The sequence below is a fragment of the Malaclemys terrapin genome, chromosome 25, assembly GCF_027887155.1.
Source record: "Malaclemys terrapin pileata isolate rMalTer1 chromosome 25, rMalTer1.hap1, whole genome shotgun sequence".
Lineage (NCBI taxonomy): Eukaryota > Metazoa > Chordata > Testudines > Emydidae > Malaclemys > Malaclemys terrapin.
The window spans coordinates 8,343,697-8,367,644 of NC_071529.1; the positions used below are offsets into that span (position 1 = coordinate 8,343,697).

A 23,948-nucleotide genomic window follows, 5' to 3' on the forward strand; every position below is an offset into this window, starting at 1 on the left:
CTAAAGAATCTAACCCAAGTAGGTGCATGGGCTGCAGGAGGGCAGCTGAAGCCCAAGGATGACTGCAGCCAAGTCATGAACACTGGGGGGAATTAATTACATTTAATTAAACAGCCCTGTCCATCATTGTTCCCGTTGCAAACCTGGGCAAACCCACAACGCAGGGCAAGGTGCAGGCTCCCACTTACCCAGCCCCAGCAGCCGGCTCTGCAACCTACCCATAATAGTGTAGGGGGGCGGGTCCCAACTCCCAGACAGACATCCATCAAGGTGATTGGCAGGTGTAGGGGCGGGGCTGAGCGGATACCGCCCCGTGACGAAGGAGGGGCGGGGCCATCCGTCTGATTGGCGGGGGGGCGGTGCAGCGGCTCTTCCCCTGTGATTGGCATGGAACGGTTCAGCCCCGTGATTGGGAGGGCGGCGCGGGCTCGCCGCCCGTGATTGGCAGGCGGTAACGTCGGGTGGGTGGCTCGGTCCCTGTGATTGGCAGGCGGCGCCGCCGGCGGCGGGTGCGTGCGCGCGCGCGCGGCGGCCGCTGAGCGGTTTGTTTTGCTGACGGTCCGGGCGCCGCGCGGAGGCGGTGCAGGGGAGAGACCGGGGCCCCCCTCCCCCCATCCCGGTCCCGCCGGGGGGTGGAGCCGCTGCAAGGAGACGTTGTCTGCGGCGGCCCGGGCCTGGGAATGCGGCGGCGGCGGCTCTGAGCCCTCCCCCCCCCTCCCTCTCCCCGGCCGCCATGGAGCCGCGGCCGTGACAGCCTGGGGCCGGAGACAGCGCGCCGGAGAGCAGCTCCCCCCGCCCCGCTCCGCCCCGCCTGGGCGCGGGCCCGGCCGCCGCCGAGATGGGTAGGGGTCCGGCTGCGGGGCGAGTCCGAGGCGGGACTGTGGGCTCCGGTGGGGGGGAGGGGCTGGTTGCGGCCGTTGGCTCCCGCGGGGGGGGGAACTGCGCGCGCCCGGGCCCCACTGTGAGGGGCACATGGGAGGATCTGGGGACCCCCCCCCGGTCTGTGGGTTTCGGCTGCCGGTCGATCTCCCCATTCAGGGCCCAGTTGAGAGCCCCCCCCCCCCCCGAATCCAGGTTCACGTGCCTCCCCCTGGGTGTCAGGCTGGACTCCCCCCGCTCTCCTGCCCCTGGGGTGCCACCCGCACCCTGGGGTGCGGTAACGGCTGGGGCTCGCCTGGGCCAGGTGCCCCGGGTGTTCCTAGGGAGGTCCTGGCAGGGCTACCCCCACCCATCTCGGGGAGACTCGCTTCTTTCATCGCATGAGCCCCCCCCTCCCCCTGCATCCCAGGAGGCCTCTGGGGGGGCTGCTGTCCCTGTCCACGGTGGTGTGTAGAGGCCCCCCTAGGGAGGTGATCAGTTACGGGCATAATTGCTGTGCTGAAGCCAACAATGAGGGGAAAATGCAAAAACTCTGCCAGGGTCAGTTATGGAGTAACTTTCATAGGAGATGTGTCTCTCCCCCCGGTAGGTAGTAGTTGTCTTCTACCCTTAAACGTGAGTTTGTATCCCTTATCATCCTCTTGTTTGCTGTAACAATGGGTGTTATCATTCGAGACTTCTAGGAATAATCTTTCTTTGTCTTTGCCTTGTGGCAGTGAGTTCCATTGGTTAATTAGGTGCTGTGTGAAGAAGTATTTCCTCTGCTTGTTTTTATTATTTTTAGACTTTCAGTTTCATTCTTGTATTATGAGAATGTAAATTACAGCACCTCCGGTATTTTTTATTATTATACGTTTGTCACAGGCTCTTTTTACCTCATCCTGAAACTAAATCCTGCTTGAAAACCATTCTTGAACATGACTGGAACTAGTATAGTTTCTTGCTCCAGTGTCAGGAGGCTTATATTTTGAAGAAGTTATGGTGGTTCTGTTATTGCCTGATGGTATTTGACAATTAGTGATATTTGAGGAGTGTCAACATTTTGTGAATTTTTTAAAAAACAATATTGATTTTTGATTGGTAATTTACATTTTTTACAATACTTTTAATATAAGTTTGATCAGGAGAGCGGAGCGCATTTCAGTAAAATTCTAAAAATATAGGGCAAGATTTTCAAACACTGATGTTTAAAGTCAGACACTTTTGGAAGGTGAATGAGCATCTACAGCTCCCCCTGACTTTGACTGAAGTTGTGGAAACTTAGCACCTCCAAGAATCAGGACACGGATTTTGAAGTATGGATTTAGGTGCTTTACTGTAGGAACCCAAATGTGAAAATTTTGGCCATAGCACTACTTGTGACTTGGAATTCTATCAATCTTCAGTCTCCTGTATGAAGCTTCCGTTCAATCCTCATTTGTTTTACTAAATTCATACAATAGCATTTTAGACAAGTAATGGAGCTGAAGAGCTGTTATAAATTGCCACCACAGGCTGTCATAATTCAACCTGAACTATTGGAGTTAATGTTTTAGGAAGACGTGAACTATAGAGGGAAGTGCCTTGCAAGGTTTTCTGAGTTTACCTGGTTTCTTGTTTAGTCCGAAATTAAGTCCATTGTAAACCAGGAGAAAAGTTTAATTTATGTAAACTAGAGTTTACACTTGACCATGTTTGTATACTGGCAAAGAAAGAAAGTACTGTTATTAACCTAACTGCAGAGTTGTGTAGTTGCACTGTTTTGGGAGTTGCAACTTGGATTTTTTTTCTGAAGTTATCTGGTTTGCTAAAACTCTGCTTTGCTATATAGTCTCCTGCATATAATTAGTTCTTATGTTAAAATATAAATCCATGCAGCATCACTAACAATGCTTAAAACAAATTCGGTTTAATTCTTGTGAATTCAAATGCTGATGTATTTAGCTCCATGACTAGGTCATGCTTAGAAATGCAGGCAAAATAGTCTGGTGTTTGCTCTGTAGAAACAGATGTGAAGGTCTTTCATTTTCTCAAGTATTGTGTGTTTTAAGTCAACCTTCCATTAAAATGCTTACTAATCACAATCATATAGCTAATATTTGTGCATGTGCTTGAGAGTTGCAAAATGAAAAGGGGTGACTTCACCGGCTGTTAAACTAATGAATGCTATCCAGCTTTGTTCAGTTGTTCTTAACTTATGAGCAGAAAAGCACTAATTACTATATAGCCATGATTATTTAGATGTCTTTGATATAAAAGAAGATTGGATAATTGATTCAGATAATGGAGGGAATTTTCAACATGATAGACATCAGGAGACAATGACCTAGTTTTGGATAGATGTCTGGATAGTCTAGGTTATACTGTATTCTTTACATTGTTCCATCTAGCTTTCTACTTTTCTTCATAAATTACCCTAAAAAACGTAGTTAATATACTGAGTAGTTAAAGGGATATTAGTTTTGCAATTTGAGGTAACTCCATTAACAATGCTGAAGTGCATTAAGGTTGATTCTCTTGCACTTTATAGGAGGTTATCACTAAATTTAATTTCTGTGCAGAGCTCTTCAGCAGTGTCGGAGAAGCTGATACTGCTTTTGTTAAAGAGCAACGTGCGTATATTTGAGAAGCGGTGGGGAGAGCTGTGTTGAGATTGAATGGCTTGGGTTAGACCTAGACTGAAATGCTCGTTGCAGGCCCAGCTGCAGTTGAGTCTTTCCCTCAATCTGCTTTTTTCCTGCCTGTGTCATTTCCTTCCCTTGGCTCACACACTTACCCGTAAGCTTTTAGTCTTTGCTGCATTGACAGCCACTGTTGCATTATGGGGGAGGGGGAAGGAATAAGCCTGCCATTTACAACCAGTTTTCAATTCTTAACTATTTTGTTAGAATTTAAAATAGGGAGTCAGGTTTTTTTCTATGCCTTACAGTCACATAGAGGAGCTTTGGCTTTTGACATTTGTAAGGCAAGTAAGTTGCAAATTTCTAAGACACTGGCAAATGTGAAGACATAAGCCTCTGATAGTGAGATTAACAAATTACCATAGAACTTCTCTAATGCAGTCTTGTACTGTTAGTAGTAATTGTATTACAATAGTGCCCAGCGGTCTGAATAAGAGGATTGAGGCCTTCATGCTAGGTGCTGTACAGATGTAGTAAAAACAGAGGCTGAACATGTAGTGCAATTTTGTGTCATTAACACTTTACTTTTACAAAATACCCTAGGGTACACTGACCAATGTGCACTGAAGGACTGTAAATTACACTTCTCCAATGAAAAAAAGCTTTAGGCTGTATTTTGATATTTCTAACTTGTAAAATTCATTAATTGCCATGAGTTTCCCAGTCACTGGATCAAACTAACCAGGTGCCTCTGTTAAAAAGTGTGCATCTTTCTTACAAGTAAACAGCAGACACTATGCTGTCACTATCCCTCTCGTTCTCATACCCTGCAAACTTGTTTATAGGGGTTTACAGGCTTCCTGTTTTTAACCAGTGTGCAGATGCTTCTATGCTTTGTTTGCTGAACTTTGTGATTTTGCTTTAAACTATTTCCATCCCTGCCATAGCAAATTTGCTGACTTGGTTTATTACACAGGTCTGAGTGAATTTTAACTGAAATAAATGCTTTACATAAGGAATAACTTTCCTTGTAAGTAGCAATTCCCCTTTATCAATGTTATAACATCCTGGAGTGTAGTTTTTAAAACATGAAAAGCATTTCCTGGACAACATCTTTCTGCACAAAGCAGAACTGTGTTTCTCAGACGTGCTGGAGACCTAGAAAAACAGGGTGTCTCAGTGCTCTTCAAAAGTTGCTTAGATTTCATTTGTAGTAACTTCTGCATTGTGCCGTAAAACTGATAGTGCTGCAAATACTTTTTTTTTAAAAAGTTGAGGCTGTAAAATCTTGATCATGTTAAAATAACTGTTGACCTATATAAAAGTCTTTCAAATTTGTATTTCCATTGCCATACAGACCTTAACTGAAGCTACATTTTGATATAAAATGAGTTCAAATCAAATATTTGATATTCAGTTTGCTTTAAAAATGGAGATAGGAAATGAAGATCAGACACCAAAATCAACTTAAAAAACAAACTGACAAAGTCTATCATATGTTATAGCCTACGGAGTATTCAGCCAATCAAATTGCCTACTTTGCTGGAAACATTCAGCTGTCTCGCTTATTTGACTTTGGGGTCATTATGTGTCTGTGAAGGACGTCAAAATAAACAGTCTACTGTTAAAACTGCAGTACAGCATTGTATATGAACTTGAAAGGGGCTGAGTGCGCTTGACCTGTTTCGAATTTGCAGGATTGGACTCGAATATGTCAGAATATTGACTAGATCACATTTTACACTTTTGTTATAAAAGCAATGGAGAAATCCAAGACACGGAATTTCCTTCTCCAGCCCAGTTCTCTAGTACTCTTTAAAAAGACCACCAGGTTGGAGACAATTTGAAACATAAATCTTTTACATGGGTGTGTTTATGGGCGATACCATGATACCCATAGTCAGTGTTGGTATAACAGTATAACTGTGCATGCACGCATAGCAAACTCTGATATTAGATATCCGATATTAGATTTGTATCCCTGTGGTCCTCCAATGTGGGCCCTAGCCACCTTTGTGCTGTTGGCTGTACTTTCAGGTAGTATCCCAGTCCCATAGGTTTTTTTGTGGTTTTACAATCACATTTTTCTAGTTTTAAACTTTCTCCTCTTTGTTGGGGTGTGAAACACCTGTGCTAACAGGAGTAAAGTGATTGTATAATGGAAGCAGTAAGATTAACTGTACACAAAGTGCTGTCAAATGCAAAATATAAACAAATTTGATTACAGAAATCCTTATTTTTCAATATGGAAGAAAGGAGATCCACTTAGGCGGCTGGGGAACAGTTATGGTTTAATTTCATTACTTTTGAGTACTTGATTCTCAACTTTAAGGTTGCATTAATTTTAAATCTTAGGCTATATTGAGACACACCATGGGCTAGTCTACATGGTGGTGGCTGGAGTAATGCACTCTGGGAGGGAACACAAGAGTAGCCATAGTGGGTCAGACCGGTGGTCCATCTAGTCCAGTACCCTGTCATCCAACAATGGCTGGTGCCAGATGCTTCAGAGGGAGTAAATAGAACAGCAGCTTGAGTGTTCCATCACCTGTTGTCCAGTCTGAGCTTCTGGCAGTTGGAGGTTTAGGGATACCCAGAGCATGGGGTTTTGTCCCAGACCATTTTGGGTAATAGCCATTGATAGACTTATCCTCCATTAACTTATCTAATTCTCTTTTGAACCCAGTTATACTTTTGGCCTTCACAACACCCCCTGGCAATGAGTTCCACAGATTAACTATGCATTGTGTGAAGTACTTCCTTTAGTTTGTTTTAAACCTGCTGCTGCCTATTTTCATTGGTTGACCTCTAGATCTCATGTTATATGAGGGGGTAAACTCTTTCCTGTTCACTTTCTCTATACCATTCATGATTTTATAGACTGCTATTGTATCCCCCCTTAGTCATCTCTTCTAAGCTCAACAGTCCCAGTCTTTTTAATCTCTCCTCCATACCCCTAATCATTTTTGTTGCCCCCTCTATACTTTTTCCAATTCTAATATATCTTGTTTGGGATGGGGCTATCAGAACTGCACAGAGCATTCAAGGTGTGGCTGTACCATGGATTTAGTGCCATGATGATATTTTCTGTCTTAGCTATCTCTTTCCTAGTGGTTCCGAACATTGTTGGCTTTTTTGACATTGGCTTAACTGTTCTTGAAGTCTGTAGAAACTTTACCAGTAACATCAATTGGAACAGAGTTAGGTCAATGCTGAGTGCTGTTGGAAATCCCACAAAAGTCTCCAGGACAGGAACTGTGTGTCTGTACAGAGCCTAGCAAAATAAGACTGACCCTGATTGGGCCTTTTGGATGCTGCTTTGTTACAAATACATACATTTCCTTCTTTTGCTTTGAACTCATAATGGTTTACATGGCATTTTGCATATATTCATCCCACATACACCTCCTTTGGGCGTAATCTAACTTGTTCATTTTGTTACTAGTAAGTCAATTACTGACCCGTTTTTTATAAAAAGTAACCTAAATTCAGGAATAAATATTTGTGATCAAGCATGTAACATGAAATGAGGAATAAATGTGCATCCTTTGCTTCATCAAATAAGCATTGTTTTTTACAAATGTACATGAGAAACATCTGTACTGTAACATTCAGAAATGTCTCATGTTCCCATTGATTCTAAGACTAACTGTTAGGCTTGTACTTATGTAAATCAATATCCTAGAGCAGTAACATGCATCCAGAGTGAATTTTAAAAAAATATCAATGACTTTAACTGGTTTTTTTATTTTTAACTCAGGTTTTGTTGAAATTGTTCAAAAATTAGCCCTAGAGAGAGCTGTAAATTTCAATTTAACCACACCATAAACTGATAGCTCTGAGTACTTTGGGAAGGAGGGGAAATTGCATATCAAGGTCTGCACATCTAGGGAATTGTAATCTCAGGTTTATGACAGACCTTAAAATAGTACAGCCTAAAATTGGATAGAAAATCTTGATAACCTTGTCTATTGTGTTAGTATTTCTTACAACACCGCCAAACGTGAAACCTATATCAGTAGGTTTCCCTTCATCCAACTCTCTCTCCCACTATCCCCTCCCATTTTTCTGCCCAAGACCAGCAAATTTCTGCATGACTCCATAGAGGACAACACATTCTTTTCAGTTTGTTTAAAGTAAAGTTTATATTTGGATCAGATTTTATAACCAGGTTCCACTCCTATTAGAGGAGATTTAACTGGATACAGCGTCTAGAGAAACAAATACCATAGAAGCAGCAAAGAGTCCTGTGGCACCTTATAGACTAACAGATGTTTTGGAGTGTGAGCTTTCGTGGGTGAATACCCACTTCTTTGGATGCATGTGTAAAACCATAGAGCTTTGATAAGCTATACATACAACAGTCCAAGAATATAGTATGTACACGTGCTAATGACAGGATTGTGTAACTGATAACGTCCAGTGATTTCTTGCTCAGAATGCATAGTGCTTCAGAAATGAAGCCAATAAGCCAGTAACAATTTCACCAAAAGTTCACATGCCCTATACAACTGTTTTTCTACAGTATTTAGATGATATTGAAAGCAAGGGACTAATTTCAGTGAATGATTTGGCATAGGCTAAGCAGGTGTCTAGGTAACTCCTACAGGACCTCCTGGTATTCCAGTTCTAGGCTTTCCACACAGCTCTGCCACTTCACCTCAGTCCTAAATTCCGACAGGCTCTGGAAGCTACACTGTATTGGTTACACGAGAACTTTTAACCCAAAAGGTCAATTTTTTCCCCCCTGACAGTTGTAACTAAGTGAAAATGGAATATAGCTGATATAGTTTAGCAGCCCCTCACTATGTGTTTGCTTAACTGTAACTGGGGGGAGTGTATTATCAACTCATCATAACTTCTTTTTTATGCTGATCTATGTTACAAATACGACCGAGTTAGGTGATTGGTTGCAAACACTGCAGTTAAAATGTGTAGTATCAGCAATGACTGTGTCCATGTAATTGGATTAAAGCCTGGGACAATCCCAGGCGTTAGCCTTATTTAAGGGACATAATAAGGTCTTGTGCACACCATAAGGTTAAACAAAGTTGTAACTAGGATAAGTAGACCCAGGACCTTTGACTTTAGTTATATTTGTGGCATAGCTAGGAATTGCATTAATCAACACTTTCACAGTTGTAGCAAAGCATGAGGCCACTTGACTAGTACTGTCCTATAGTTAGCAGGCAGCATGGGTGGTGAAAAATTTGCTGAGGTGAGAACTGAGACTGAAGTCAGCAGACAGAGCCAATGTATTGTTTGGTTAGTGAAAAAAGGCAATGCAAGTCTTGCCATCTCACTTCCACTTGAAGGCAGGGCCCCTGGTAGTTATGACAGGCAACACTGCAGAGCCCAGTTTATTCATAAGACTGACTATGTCTAATAAAATGCCAGAGTTATTTATGTTGTTGCTACATCTACCTGCTCAGCTTTGGAAATAGATGCCACTGGTTTCTCATGGTTAGCTCTTCAGGGCAGAAACCATACCCGCCTCCTTTGTGTGGCACCTAGCGCAATGAACCCCAATCCTGATTAGAGCCTCTGTGTACTACTCTAGTATAAATAACATTAGTTGCTGGCATCCCAGTCATGAGTTCCTACCATGTTCCTGAAGAGGCTGACCTGCAGCTGCTAGCTCTGCTCTGCAAGCCTTCAGTGCTCTTCTCACTGCTGCCCTGTTCTGACTTCTGTCCTGAAGATGTTCTAGCTTCCTTAGGAGACAACCTTTGTGCTGTGAGCACTTGTTTTGGGGATATGGGGAGAAGTGCCCTTGACAATCAGCACAAAAGTTTGAGACCTAGTAATAATTCAGAATAATTGGTTGGCTGGTTCCTTTCTTGCTGTTATGCAGGGCTAGCTCTATCATCAAGCAGTGAAGGTTCTCTGGGGTAGCAGAATGTAAGGTTGGAAGGGGACAGATGTTATCCAGTTTTCCTGTGACAATAAAACACCTACAGCTGGTCCTTCTAAGTGACCTAAATTACCCTTTAGCAAATTTTGCTAGGTGAACTGGACATAGTCCTGGGAGGCAGGAACTCCCATATTTGAATTCTAGCTCTGACCAGACTTGGTTTGTGACCTTAGACAACTCTCTACCCTTCCATTTACTTGCCTCTGAAATGAAGCTAATGCGTGTCTACCTCATACAGGTGTCATGGGGGTTAGTGGCTGTGAATGAAGATGTACACTGTGCACTTGAAAAAAATCTTTTGTCTCTCAGCCAGAGGAACACTAGTTTGAATTCCTGAAAGTTCCCCAACTGCTACTCACCAAAATAACTTCTCTCTTGTCAATTGCAGATGAGCAGGAGGCATTGAACTCCATCATGAAGGACTTGGTTGCACTCCAAATGGGCCGGCGTCACAGGCTGCCTGGCTTTGATACCATGAAGAATAAAGACACTGCTCATTCCAACAAACAGGTAAAGGATTGTTTAATGGAGATTGAAAATTATGACCTGGCACAAGGGATTAGACTAGAGTGGAAGTGGGTCCATTTGCTTCAACTGCAATAAGGCACCAGTGTTTAATGCAAGTCCTGGCATCGCATAGGGATGTGCCTACTTCATGGGCTTTATACTCCCCTAATTTGGATTAGGTCATTGGTTTAGGTTCACTTTAGGTTATTTTATTCCTTCTATTGGACTAAAGCAGGCAATGTTTTGATGATTATTCAGAGCAACTCAATGATCTGCCTCCCTCAGGTGTATGTAGAAAGGCATTATCTGGGTAGATTGGCTGAAAATTCTACCGATTGGCTTTCTTGTTTTAGCTTGCACAGTCCACCTTTTTTTTTTATAAACCAACATTAATATCTTTTCTTTTAAGAAAAAACACAATGCCAGCAGTCCAGCCCTCCTGAGCAGCCCTACAATAACAAACCAGTGTGCCTGTGCAGTAGAAGAAAAAAAAATTCCGGTAAGAAAACTGGCTTCCATTTCAGTATTAGCAATTATAAATTAAGAGCATGTTCATGCTCAGTGACCTTTACAGAGCTCATTTAAGCAGGTATGGGAAGGTGGTGACGTTTTTTTTCTATTGCTTTGTAGCTGTAGAATGTACCTTCCCCAGGGGAGTGTTGGAAGCCGCATTAGTTGAAACATTTACAAACTAATCTAGACAAAGGTCTGGAGATTGTTTTGTAGGGAAGAATCCTGCACTGGCTTCTTAGCAGAGGGAGAGTAGGACAAGATAACCAAATAGGTCTTATCTGTCTCTGATAAGGTTGAATTCACTAGTCTTGAAGACCAAATTATCCTAGAAATTCCACCTGTACTGTGTGCTATTTGTGTGAACCCCATTTCTGTGCAAACTCCGCAATACCCCCCCAGGCTTTTAATATGCAAATATTTGTCCAGCACTTTCAGAGAATTAATTCAAGTCACTTGGGCTTTACGACAAATGGTCAAATGGCTTTAGAGGAGTGGACCCAGTTTAAGCTTTGAGGCTGTTACGTATATCTAGTTAAGTTCCTGCCTGCCCCTGACCTCTCAGTATTGGATGTATTGCCTCACTAATGTGGGGAAGGTCAACAGAGTTCAACACCCATTATAGCAAAGTGTGGTTGACCCTGATGAAATGTGTAATCAGCCACGTTTTACTACAGTTAGAGATGATCAATGCTCGTGAGCCTCCCCAATTAGCATTGAACTCTGTTGTCCTGCTGGTGTGGAGTCAGAGTTCAACACCCATTTATCAAAATGTGGTCAACACCCATTATTTCTTAGGTGGACACAGTCAGACTGGCTGTCATACTTGGGTCTCTGATAAATGGCAAATTCATTGATCTGTTTTTCATGTGATTGTATTTCCCAAGCAAGGGATGCTCAGTGGGGTAAAAGTTAGTTCATTGCCATTTCTGCTATGGAGGCCAAGGATCAAATCCTGGCTTATTCAGGAAGTGGGAATGAACCTGTTGTGGTTTCTTGATCTACACCCGATTTGTCCATCAGACAGAATCTTCACTCCATTGTGCACAATTAGCGCTCTGCTCAGAAGAGGTTTAGGATTGGGGATGCAAGTGTCAAGACTGTTTGTGCAGTGTCTTAATGAACTGTGCCCCTCTCAAGCTAGTGCTTATTCCAGTGGCGTTCAACTTTTTGTCTGAGCCTCCCTTATGATAGATGGAGTGTCCCTTCCCAGGATCCCCTTGTGCTTTGCCATATCACAGTGGTGACCATGCCTTTCTTTTCCTTTTTCCACTCCTTTGTTCCCATTCTGTCTCCCTGTGCATGTTATCCTATTTTCGTTTTGTCTTTTCATTTTTCCTCCTCCTAACCATTGCCTCACTCATCAGAATGTTACATGCAGCATAGGGTAGGGGAGTCTATAGGAAGTTCTTTGGAGCTGAGCTGTTTGTTGTGAGAGCATAGGTGGTTTGAGCTAGTGAGTTGCTTCCTCAGCCCGTAGTCCTATTCCCCTGTGGAATAGTCACTAGAACAGGGAGGATGGATTTCAAGAAACTACCCTGTGCTTCACCCATAGCAGTGTGTTTTTGCAGAGAGTCAGACTAGATTTGGGGTCATGCTGCTTTACTCAACCTTGTGACTCTCCTCCTCTGCTTGTGGCACACACCTCCCTCCCACAATTTAATCAGCATCTCTGTGGAGGCCCACAGGTTGAAGAAACACTGGCTTGGTCCATTGCCCTCATGAGCAGTAGATACAAGTTTCTTAACTAAGCTACTGTCCAAGCTATGTGTATTTCATGGTGAATGTTGTCTTGAATGATGAGTCTATTGGTTTTCTGCCTTGTACCCTAACTCTGCCTGAGTATCCAGAAATCTATTGCTCTTGGGGTCATATTGCCAGGAATCCAGCTCTTTTCCAGTATTTCCCATACTGCCACTGATTGTCCATGGACCTATAGTTCCTAAGTTTAGCTTCTAACAGACTTTCACCCCCATATAGTTCTACTGAAACATAGATAAATTCTGAAATCTTCATCCCAACCTTAAAACTTCTCCTCACACACTTGACTCCTCATTAAGTCACCCACAGTGCTCAGGAAGGCATTGAAGGGATGATACTGACATGCTGACAAAGGATTAGTTCAGCCTGTGTGTCTGAGGAACGCTTAAAAGGGAAGCAAGTAAAGCAGTCCAATTCTTAAACTCCCTTTAGAGGTGTTCTTTACTTTCATGCACTCTTGTGCAGCGTTACTGTTGACTGTCTATATAGCTACCACCCTTTCACCCCAGGGAGGCTACATTTCAGTAACCAGCATAAAATTATCCCCGCCCTGGGTTGTTAGTGGGGATAAAACCCTAGGACCTTTAGCTCTTCTAAAAACCTATCCTTTAGAACAGGGGTTCTCAAACTGTGGGTTGGGACCCCATTTTAATGGGGTCGCCAAGGCTGGTGTTGGCCCTGGCCCCAGCAAGTCTGAAGCCCAAGCCCCACTGCCCAGGGCTGAAGTTACATGCCCACCCTCTTTTTGTTGTCATTCTATTGTTACCCCAATGTCTTACCTGGATTCTTATTTGTTATCCCTCTGTACGTTATGCCATTAAAAGACTCTTTTATAAGACACACATTATATATTCTCGCCCAGTCAGCTGGAAAACATCTTTAATAACCTATCGTTCCATCACTGTTTCCACTCTCCTTTTCCTGGATTAGACAGCCGAACTGGAGTAAATACACAAAGTTCCCCTTTTGATGTCCCGGTGCATAAAATTCATCCTTCCCTGTCATAGGTTGGTCTGCTTACTGTTGGATAGCACCGCCTCCTGGCGGTCCTGGGGATTAAATCAGTCAGGCCTACACTCCTTCCAGTGGTTACACCCAGTCAGTTTCTCCTCTGTAGCCACTCTTGCTCTCAGGAGCCACAGCTGTCCTCTTCTTGACTCAGCCCTCTGGCCAGGTCACTATTGTGATTTCCCTTTCTGGTGGGTGGTGGGGGGGAGAAGGGGGTGTCTCAAGGTTCCTGCTCTCCAACAGTCTCAGTCTTCTGCTACAGTGTCACTCCCGCAATGGCTGGCAGGTGAACCTGGACCCACCCTCTACTCTGGGTTCCAGCTCAGGGATCTTCTACCCAGCACCCAAGGTCTGTTCCCTGCACCTTGCTGCCTTTCCCTGAGCCGCTTCCATATCTCCTATAGCCCTCTCTACTCCTCTGAGTTTGCGTCTCTTCTTTCCCTTCTCCAGAGAGTAACTTTAGGCAGCACGTCTCTGCAACCTCCAAACATTCCTCCCTGTTCCCAGGGAGTGACTGCAGCCTTTCCTAGCCACCCCCTCTATCTTGTCTCTTGTAGAAGCCCCACCTGTCCCTTTCAGGTGAGCTTCTCTCTAATTAGTTGCCTCCAGCCTAAAGCTCCCCAGTTTGCAGTCTAATTAGCTGATTGGGCCCAACTGGCCTAATTCAGCTCTTGTAGGACCATTGTGGGGAGCACACCCCTTGCACTCCCCCCATTCCTGAGCAAACTTTAGGAAAGTTATATGTAAATTACTTTGGCTGCAGATCATTGTTCCTCTGGTCAGGAAGCCCGTTTGTCATGAACAATTATGCACCTACAGGACTTCTGCAGGAATACTGTGTACTGGCAGTGAATGTATGGGTCCCTTTGAGCTGCCTTCTTGACCACTGGGTCTGCCAGATATTTCCTCTACCTTAAAGCGCATTTCCTACCCACTTTTTTTTTTTTTTTTTTTTTTAAGTTCCTAGATGTATGATTGCCTGTTGTCTTTAAGGCTTTCACAGCTGGCTTCATCCACTCTAATCACTTAGGGTTGTGCAGGAGAAATGATAATACCTTATGAGAGCAGATTTTTTTTTCCTTTTTAGTTTTTGTCTTTGTGATCTAAATTGGAACTTGAACTTTGTTCTCTAGTGGTTAAATGTGCTATACTTTCACTCCCTGTGCTGTCTAGCATCCTCTGAGTTTACAGCTTAGTGCACAGGTACCACGTTGGGCCCTTTAATAAAACCTTGGATAACCTGGATGGCAAACCTTCTACACTTTAAATGATGACATACAAGTTACTTGAATTATGAAAGTATTGGTTGTGACTTCCTCATATAGGCTATGTTTATCTTAAAGCAGGGATTTAATGTCTTTTTATAAATAAAATGGCAAATCCTCCTTCATCTTTATAGCATTTATTATGAGGTATCAGACAGGGCATCTATATTGCAAAAGAATAACCCTCAGCAGCGAGTCTCAAAGCCTGAGTTAACTGACTTGGGCTTGTGCTATGAGACTAAAAATAACTATGTAGACATTCCCTCTCAAGATCTAATTATAACTGTAGACTCTAGACAGGGCCAGTTCAGTAGCACCCAACTCTAAGTACTATAGTGCCATGAGAAGTAATTCAGCCAATCATGATCTCTTCTTCCCAGCTAATTTTTATGCTGCAGTTCTGTTATTTGAAATGAATCGGAGGAGAGCAATGCTATACTATACTAATATAAGGAATTCTCACGGTTTGGTTACTTGCCTCCTGCGTCTGTTGCTGCTCTTTAAAAGTTCCATGGCCTCCATGCATCGTCAGTGGGTAATTAGACAAAATGAGCACTCGCACTCTTGCTCACGCTCCCCTTCTGGTGCATGGGGCCACAGATGGCCCCTCTCTCTGCTCCTTCACTCCCCACAGTCCCCCCTTTCACATTCTTTGTCACCATCTCATGCTGCTTCCCCATCCTCCCCTTAGCTCCGCATGGTGCTTCATTCTCCTGTCATTCTCCCCTTCCATACTCTCCCCACATGCCTGCTCATATTACACCTGTGAAGTCGTCCTCTTATCTGCCCAGTCTTCCTGTGAATCTTGATAGAAGAGGAAAAAATAGAATACGTGATAACTATGCCTGTCACATATCAGTTTTGTGTCCTAGAAGTTTACTTGGTAAATTTGCTTATACACCTCTACCTCGATATAATGCTGTCCTCGGGAGCCAAAAAATCTTAACGCATTATAGGTGAAACCGCGTTTTATCGAACTTGCTTTGATCCACCGGAGTGCGCAGCCCCGCTCCCCCAGAGCGCTGCTTTACCGTGTTATATCGGGTCGTGTTATATTGAGGTAGCGGTGTACTTAAAATTACCCTTTGTCCCAGATAACCAAGCGAATATGTCAGTTGCAAATTAAGAGTCAGATATGTTCCTGACTACTTTGTGTTGCTTTGGTGTTACAAAACAGCGTCGAATCCATCTTAACTGGCTTGTATGCGCCAGATACACATCTCATTTTACGTAAGCCATCAGATAGTAAGTTTGAGATGTTACAAGATTAATGCTGCTTATAAATTCCTAGTCTGCAGGGGCTGATATTGGGAGAAAGACACTAGTTGAAAAATGTTTCTGCTTGGGTGGAATGAGTTGGGAGGAAGGGGTCAACAAAAATGGTTCTTCAATGACCACAGCTATTGTGGAGCAGAATAGATGGACAATCTGGTGGTTTCTGATGAATGCTTCTAGAAGCCAGGCTTCGTTATTTGACATCAAATAGGTGAGAACTTACGGTATAAGAAACAGCCTAAGTACTGGAAACTTAAGGCTTTTTATGGGACTAAAGTGGGGAGAGGTTGAAAATTACAACATATTAAAAATGTGAGACCAGAACAAATTAATATTTTGTCACACAGGTCCTCATTGTATGCTTTGTTATATCTTATGAAATATGCCAAAGAATTTGATAATGGACTAATCTGTTTCTTCTCTCTTGGGCAGACTGATGTAAGGATAAAGTTTGAACATAATGGGGAAAGACGGTAAGTTTTGCATTCAGTGTTCTCATATACAATGTTTCTGATAAAGTACCCTAGTCAGACTAAATGGATGTGGACTTCACAGGAATTCCACATGGTGCATGCCATTATGTCTTTGAGCTTACAGTGGGTTTCTGTCTAAAATGGCTCTCTCTGACCTAAAGAGAATGCTTTACCCAGGGTTGGGCGAAGGATAGTTCCTGTTGAGATTCTTGAGTTCTCCCTTTCTCTCTTCAGTGCTCCCCCAACTCTCTATTTTTTTCCACTTTCACCTCTTTGAGGTCCTCTTTTTGCAGCCACAATCCTAGTACCTTCTGGTTCTGTCAATAGTGTTTATCTTGCTCAGAGGGGCTCCTTTGGAAGAAGGTATGGGATATCCTCTCTGCTCCTCAACACACATTTGTAGCTCAGGGAAAGAGGAAGAGGGAAGCTTAAATTAGAAATCACTAGGTTGATGGTTGCCTCTGCAAACCAGAGTCAGGATACAGTGTTGCAAATGTCCCATGTTTTGGAAGAGCAGCTGTAATACTCTTGGAGTGCCTCCATGTTGGCATCATTGGCTGAGAAAAGGGACCCATCGATGCACACTATTGGCAAATTCTACAGTAGATGACATGGGTGAAAATAGAGTTCCAGTTGCCCTAGTTGAACTTGTCTGTGTGTATTCTAGATTCACCCTCTCCTAGTTTGTTTTGGTCATAATTGAATTAAACTCTAAACATGTTTTTCAATCTGTGAACCCTGCATAAAAACTTGCTAATAAAATCTTAAGGTGAATGCTTCACTGGGGTGCTGCTGGGGATGGCTGTGCTGGGTGGTACAGTGACTCCTCTTTAAAAATGGAGAGGAACTCTCCTCTCCTAGGCTCTGATTCAGTAAGATACTTAAGTACATGCATAGTCCCACTGAAACCAATAGCATTACTATGCCCTTAGTTACACATGTTTTGAAGTACCTAACTGAATTGGGGCCCTGTGATGTGCTGTGATTTATATAACCACTGTTAAAGAAAATGAAGATTGCGTGCATCACCCTTGTCTGTAACGCCCAGCCCTCTTATTTTGCTGAAGTGGCTTGCCTTGGGAAATAGTAAAGAAGCAAAGGAATTCCACATAAGTGACTTTCTTCAGTCATGGTCTTGCAACCTTTATTCATGTAAGTAGGTTGGTCTCATTAACTTCAGTGGGGCCTTTGAGTCTGTAAAGATGACTTAAGTAAAGGTTGGAGGACTGAGTTCTTTGTATGTAGCAGTATTTTGGAGGAGAACTCTCAAACCTCCTTCAGGATTCTGATTAAGAAAGTTAGGTTTCATGGGGATGTCATTACTCATATTATTGGACCCTTTTGCTTTCTCTAGAAAAATCATTCTTATGATGTCAAGTTTAAAAAAAAAGTTATTGCACTATAGTAAAACAAAAAACTTAATTTGATGTATCCTTTAAATATATATTTGAACTTTTTAAAAATTGACTAGCTGTTTAGAGTAGTTGCAGGTTTCATACCTGCTCTGAGTTTCCCTGCCCAATTTTATGGCTGTGCAGTTATTTTTCTATTTTTAAAACTTTTTTCTCTTCCCCGTTGCTGCATGAAAGATTCTCACAAAAAGAAACAGACTATTCAGGGCAAACAGTGAAATTGGCTATACCCAAAGTACTGTCCATTGCACAAAAGAAACTTAAAATAGAGCTTTTTTTCCTATTCTTTTAGTTCTAATCAATTTACATATTAATTATAGTAACAAGAAAAGTCATTCTAGCCTGAAGTGACTTCTAGTTGGCAGTCTCTTTATTTTTCATTTGTTTGTGTTACTACTTGTTTTACTTAGCTCAGGATAGTGAAACTAGTTTGGTCAGTTTCATTTTTTTCCAGTGCTTCACTTTCTGATGTCCTTGCATTATCACTGCATAGCAGTTTGAGAGTTGTAGACACTGTAGGGGAAAGACTCTTTACTGACAACTTTTCATTAACTTTTATTCTAATACTGGATTTTGCAAGACTTACAAAACCCCCAAATTAATACTTTAAGGCATTTCCATGTGTACAGTATAACATCCAGCAATTAAAACGTAGTGAACTCCTGCAGTCTCTACTCTCTTGAGGCACAAGAATGTTTTGGTGGGATAAATTACCTTGTACACAGACAACTTAGGCATTTTAAAGTGTCTGATTCCAGAGAGAGAGAGGAGCGTTATTGCAGTTTAAGAACATTGTGCTAATGTTCTTAAGATGTTGATAAATCTTGAAATTGTTTGGTTTTTTTTTGTCCTAGGAGTACAGGAGAGACAATACTGTTGCCCTTTCAATCTGAGTGGCTAGTCAAAGTTCAGGGCCCTGGGGATGTTCCTGCTTGAAGTAGAAACTGATAGTCTAGTGTTTTCTTTGGAGCAATCTTGTTTATTTACAAGAAATGTGCAAAGTCCTGTGTCTCTGAACATAGGAGGAATCAAATAGCAAGAAACAGCTTCTTTTGTTCATAGGACCAAGAGCACTCTTTTAGCCTGCACCTGTGACCCAAAAACCTCTTCTCAGGTTTCATCCAGGGTCAGCCACCATGCTCCTTCCGGCTTCTGTTCCTGTCTGACCTCAGTTTCTGTGTTCCTCCCACACCCCTACCCAAAACAGTACACTGCCAAAAGCCCCTGGGTGCGTTTACACATACCTTTTGTCTTACGCGTGGCTTATGCTTACAATTATGTTAATTGAAGGGTAAATTAAACCTACCAATCTCAATGGGGGGTTAATATAACTCAGAACAAGATTTCACCCAATTCATAACACTACATATATTTCCTTGACAATACGGACAGTGAAGAGGACAGAGAAGAGTCGTCAATTTCATAAACTTTTTTTTTAAAGCTATTGGATCATATTACTCACAAAATTCACTGTCTTTAGGAATTCAGGCATACAACACACTAATCTTTTTTTGGTACACCAAGAGAAAATCCAAAAGTAGTCATAATCATGATCTACTGCATTCCTAATAGAGCGCTGACACGAGTTGGCTTCAAATGTCACACAGGAATGCTGTGGAGTACAACAGAGCCACTGTCCGACATGCCACAATATTTTGTGATATACAGTGTTGTGACAAGATAACTTCGGAAGTGGAACCTCATCAACAGTGCTATTGTCTCTCACATCTCCTTCCCAAATGCTTGTATTTAAGGTGGCACAGAGCTCAGGGAAGTAGAAAGTGGGTTTTTTAAAGTAACATTGAAATGAAAAGTTTGATTGTGTGTTAGTCTAATTATGCAGTTACGCTTGCCCTAATTCCCCATTCCCAAAGTGGCATGCAGTTACAGACAGCAGGCTTGCACTGAGAATGTAAGTGTGTGTGTTTCATTTCAGAGAAGCTGCCAGATCTAACCACAAATATTTAAGGTGGTCAGGCAGGAATGGACTCCTTAAACCCTGAACTCCATGATTTTGTGTTAGTTTAAAAACCGTGCACTCCTCTAATAGAGCTGTTTTCGGGTGCCACAAATCTTGTGTGTTTTTCGTGCAGTGTGTGTAGAATAGAAGCCTTTATAAGGGGCTTCACTGCAGCTGGGAGCCAAGTTATATTTGCCCAGTGCCAAAGTACTATAATTTCATGGATTGGTTTCTTGGTAATATGCAGAAAATGTTATTGTGGGCTGCCTTTTTTAACAAGGGCTATTTCTACATAGCTGAATGTTGTAGGTCTAGTAGCAAGGGGCTGAGGAAGCAGACTGAAGTTAGGAATTATTAAAACAAAACCTCTATATACTTAAAGGGTATCTAGTGGTGGTGAAATCTGCTGGATTGACAGTGTTGGAGACCAGTATCATAGGGCGAGTAAGCACACGCAGTGCAAGCTGGAGCTTCCCAAGCAACATATCTCTACCCTCTTCTGAAGGGATTGCCTCTAGGGATAGGACAGGACCTGAGTGGCCTAGTCAGTACTTTCCCTTAAAGGCTGACAGCAGGGTTGCCAATTAGTGCTAATAGTTGTGGTGGTTGTGATGTGGACTTCCATCTACTTGGAGCTACACTACCTTGCTTCATGTAGCAGCAGGAAGCTGGAGCAGCCATCAGCTTTGGATTAGAGTAACTCACAGAACGTGCTGGGTGCTGTCCAGACACATACAAGAGTCCCTGCACCTAAGAGCAAACCATCTAAACAAAGGGTAGGGGGAAGGGGTTCAACATATAAGCTAAGCGCTAAGGGCCTGGCTTTAGTTCTATGTTTGTTTATGGAGGAGGACCCTAGTGGGTTTGGGGCAGTGGTTCTCAATCTGCAGCCCGTAGGCCACTTGTGCCCCATCAGCACACAGTTGATCAGCTGACATCCTCAGGGCCAGACAGGTAGTATTGGATGCAGCCCACAGTGGTAAATAGGTTGAGAACCACTGGTTTGGGGAAACAAAGGAGTGTGGAGAGTGATGAATGGAAGGAAAGGGAATTGGAGTCTGGTGGGAGGGGTAGCAAGGCCCAGAAGCAGACGATGTTGGAGAGGCAAGGACAAACATACGGCCTGGTCCATGTGGAATGGAGAGGGCAGGCTGCTGGGGATCCGGGATCCCTGATGGATTCTCCATGGACTGGTTGGGTAGAGAGAAGGGCTGGTTAATTTGTATTCTTGCCAGTTGAGCTCTCCAGTTCCTTCCCCACCGCAGGTGTGTCTTTAACCCTTCTTGTGCTGAATGACTTAAGTTATGTCTGGGAAACGCATTTTCCTGATGTGTCCTGACATTGCATTCAAATGGGTTGATGTTCTGTTGACATATGAATGTCCCGAGAGTGCCAGTGAAGGGGTTAAATATTTTAAGGTAGCTGAGAGAGCTGTTCTTTAGGCCTTCACTTTACAGGCACAGTTGTTTAGTGTTGATGTAGCACAGAGCTTCACAACACTGATCCTTCCACTGGATAGAGGAAAAATAGTCCCCTAATGTAGTGTTGTCGGGATATACGACTTGCTGAGTACTTGACAACTTTCAACAGCAAGAACATTCAAACAAAATAAACAGTTTTAAGAATCAGCACTGAAGTTATCTATTACTTTGTCGCCTGAAACCTTTCCAGTTCCTATTCAAAGCAAGTGAAACAATAATAAATACTCAACAAGGAAAGCTGTATTGCGGTCCTTGGAAGCATGACTATGCCACAGGGTCACGCACTGTCCCCCACAAATAGCCACACCATTGACGGTTTTGGATTGCTTCTGGCTGTTTACGTAGTTTTTGGTTTTAAAATTCCTTTTCAGTTGAGACTGAGAGGGAAATGGCTGAATGTTGTAACTAGGATCTCGGTATGGCAAGAGGGTTGTATTTAGGGGAAACTAAGCAGATTATCAGTTTTTCAGGAATGGCTATATTTTGATGAATACCCATTGTGATGGGGCGTCTGTCCCTCACTGGCAGAATAGGGGTTAAAAGCAGCCCTAGAGAGGCTGTGGCAGAGGCAGCCAATTAGAAAGGGGCTGAGAGGAGTAGCCAATCATGGCCAGCAGGCTCATATAAGAAGGGCTGCAGGGTAGAGTAGAGTTCAGTAGTTGACTGGAGCTCAAGGGGAGAAGACCAGGCTCCTAGCAGGAGGAAGGCACGCCAGCACCTGGGATAGAGCAGGTGCTGGCGTGCCTTGTCATTTGTGTAGGTTACTGACAGGCAAAAGCTAGTTTGGTACTGGCCTCTTAATGTCCATGTTGATAGGAGTCCAGAGGCACGTTACCTATAGGTACACAAGGAAAGTGTTGGTGGTGCTCCTTTTAAATGTTTGTTTATATTGGCTCTTGGGAGATTTGAGAGGATGTTTTCAATGCGTGGAGTATGAGTCTGTCATATCTTTTACAGTATTTTATTTGGAACATAGGAGTATGAAACTTTCCATGCCAGTTCAGAGGTAACTGAACAAAATCCCACCATGTACCTGGCCAGTTGTGTAATATTTGACACAGTGAAATGAGGGGTGTCCTTCCTGTCCAGTGTGGTTGGCCACCTTTAAGCTTTGAAGTATCAGGCTTGTTTAGGACAAAACGGCAAACGTTTTGTTCTTTCTATACAGCTCCTAGCACAATGGCATCCTGGTCCATGATAAGGGCTCCTAGGCACTACAACAATACTAATAAGAATGGTTAACATTGTCCAGCCTCAGTTAAGTCCAGCTATATTCATTGACAAAAACTGAGTATTGCAAGCGTTGGAATAGCAGCAGCAAAGACTGCACAGCAGTTGCTGGTGCTGCAATTCAAGATCTTGGGACTTGGATACTCAAGGATGGCCAAAGCAGGGTGAACACTGCAAAGCAATTTCTGTGAATCTGGGTTTTTCACTTGAATCAAGTGTGCTTGTGCCCTTCTCTGTTAGAGGCAAGAAAACACTTCTAGGGAACAAGTTTACTTGTGGGAATGTTTGTGGAAATGGCTAATTTTAAGCAAATATTGGAAAATATTATCAGGAAGTAGGTCTTAAATTCATAAACTAGAGTATTTGCACCAGACAGTCATTTCACTTTTAGCATCAATCTTGGCCTCTAGCAGGACTTGAACTTGTGACCTTCAGAACCAAATGTGAGTCTCTACTTCTTGAGCTAAGGAGATGACTCATTTAGCTGGCAGCTTTAGTAGACTCATCTTCTTACGTGGAATCAGCCTGTAGAGGGAGATACTTCACCAGTACAAGTTACGTATTTATCTAATCAGGGAATAGAAACATACTGTGTCCTGTCAAACAGCTCTAACTTGTAATATGTACTCTGAATGAATCGCTTGCAAGCAAGCTATGAGCCAAGAATCCCTTGCAAAAACAATTAAATGAAATTCAACTAACAAATTTGAGAAAATCACTCCGTTAAGAATAATTTGTGACTGAAAAGTGCAACATTTGAATGAATTAATGTTTTTGAATTGTTCACTCGGTTCTGACCACATCAGTTAGCCAGTGAATCTTTTCCGTTTGGACAATCAGAGACTGTCTTTTTCGCCCTCCAGAATTATTCCATTTGTCCGACCCGTGCGATATGAAGATGTACAGCAGAAAGTGAAAACAGCCTTTGGCCAACCACTGGATCTCCACTACATGAACAATGAGGTACAGACACTTTTCAGGCAGTGTGAAAAGTACACAGGGGCTTCTCTAGAGACTGAGTTTAAATTTAACTTCCCAAATTTCATCTGAAATTAGCAGTTACTGCACAAGTTAGCTCTGGGGGGAAAATGGCACTATTAGCAAAAATCACACTGATTTCTAACTGTTTGCTTTGGAAACATTGACATCTTTCTTTCTCCTATACATGTTTTTTGGAGGGGATGCGGGTTTCAGGGGAAACAGGGAATTTGGAGTCATGTGACCACTGTGCTATCCATTCCAAATGCTGGTCCTGTTGAAATTGTCTCCCCCATCTCGGAACATGTCACTGCCCTCCCCCTTTTTCCTTTTCCGTACTACACCCTAAAGGATGGGATTTTTTTTTAAATCTGTTCCTTACCAGCACAATGCCACAAAAATTAACAGGAATAAGTGGATCGTCAGTGCTGGCGTATGAACTGACATTCTTGAAGTCAGATAGTTCTCCAGCACCTTCCTTGTGGCAAAGTTGCTGTGCTTTATAAATAGGAAAGTGCCATGTTCTGTAAATATTCGGGGCATGATGATTGCTTATTAGCACCAATATGTTTGGTGCAGTTCAAGACACCCTATGAAGACAATCTCTGTCCCCAAAGAGTTTACAATCTGATAGAAACAGTAGACAAGATGCACTAGAGAGGAAAGAATAAGGGGTTTTTTGTTAGCTTGGTTCA

General features: G+C 42.8%; 1 protein-coding gene across 1 annotated transcript in view; it reads left to right on the top strand.

Moving 5' to 3' along the window:
- The first annotated feature begins 528 nt into the window (after nucleotides 1-528).
- Nucleotides 529-23,948, top strand: part of MAP3K3 (mitogen-activated protein kinase kinase kinase 3) — a 52,139-nt gene continuing 28,719 nt past the window's right edge. The window contains exons 1-5 of the mRNA XM_054014197.1: nucleotides 529-842; nucleotides 9,782-9,903; nucleotides 10,310-10,399; nucleotides 16,152-16,192; nucleotides 23,139-23,238. Coding sequence (XP_053870172.1) covers nucleotides 839-842; nucleotides 9,782-9,903; nucleotides 10,310-10,399; nucleotides 16,152-16,192; nucleotides 23,139-23,238 — 357 coding nt within the window. The 5' untranslated portion in view covers nucleotides 529-838. The remainder of the gene's footprint in view (nucleotides 843-9,781; nucleotides 9,904-10,309; nucleotides 10,400-16,151; nucleotides 16,193-23,138; nucleotides 23,239-23,948) is intronic.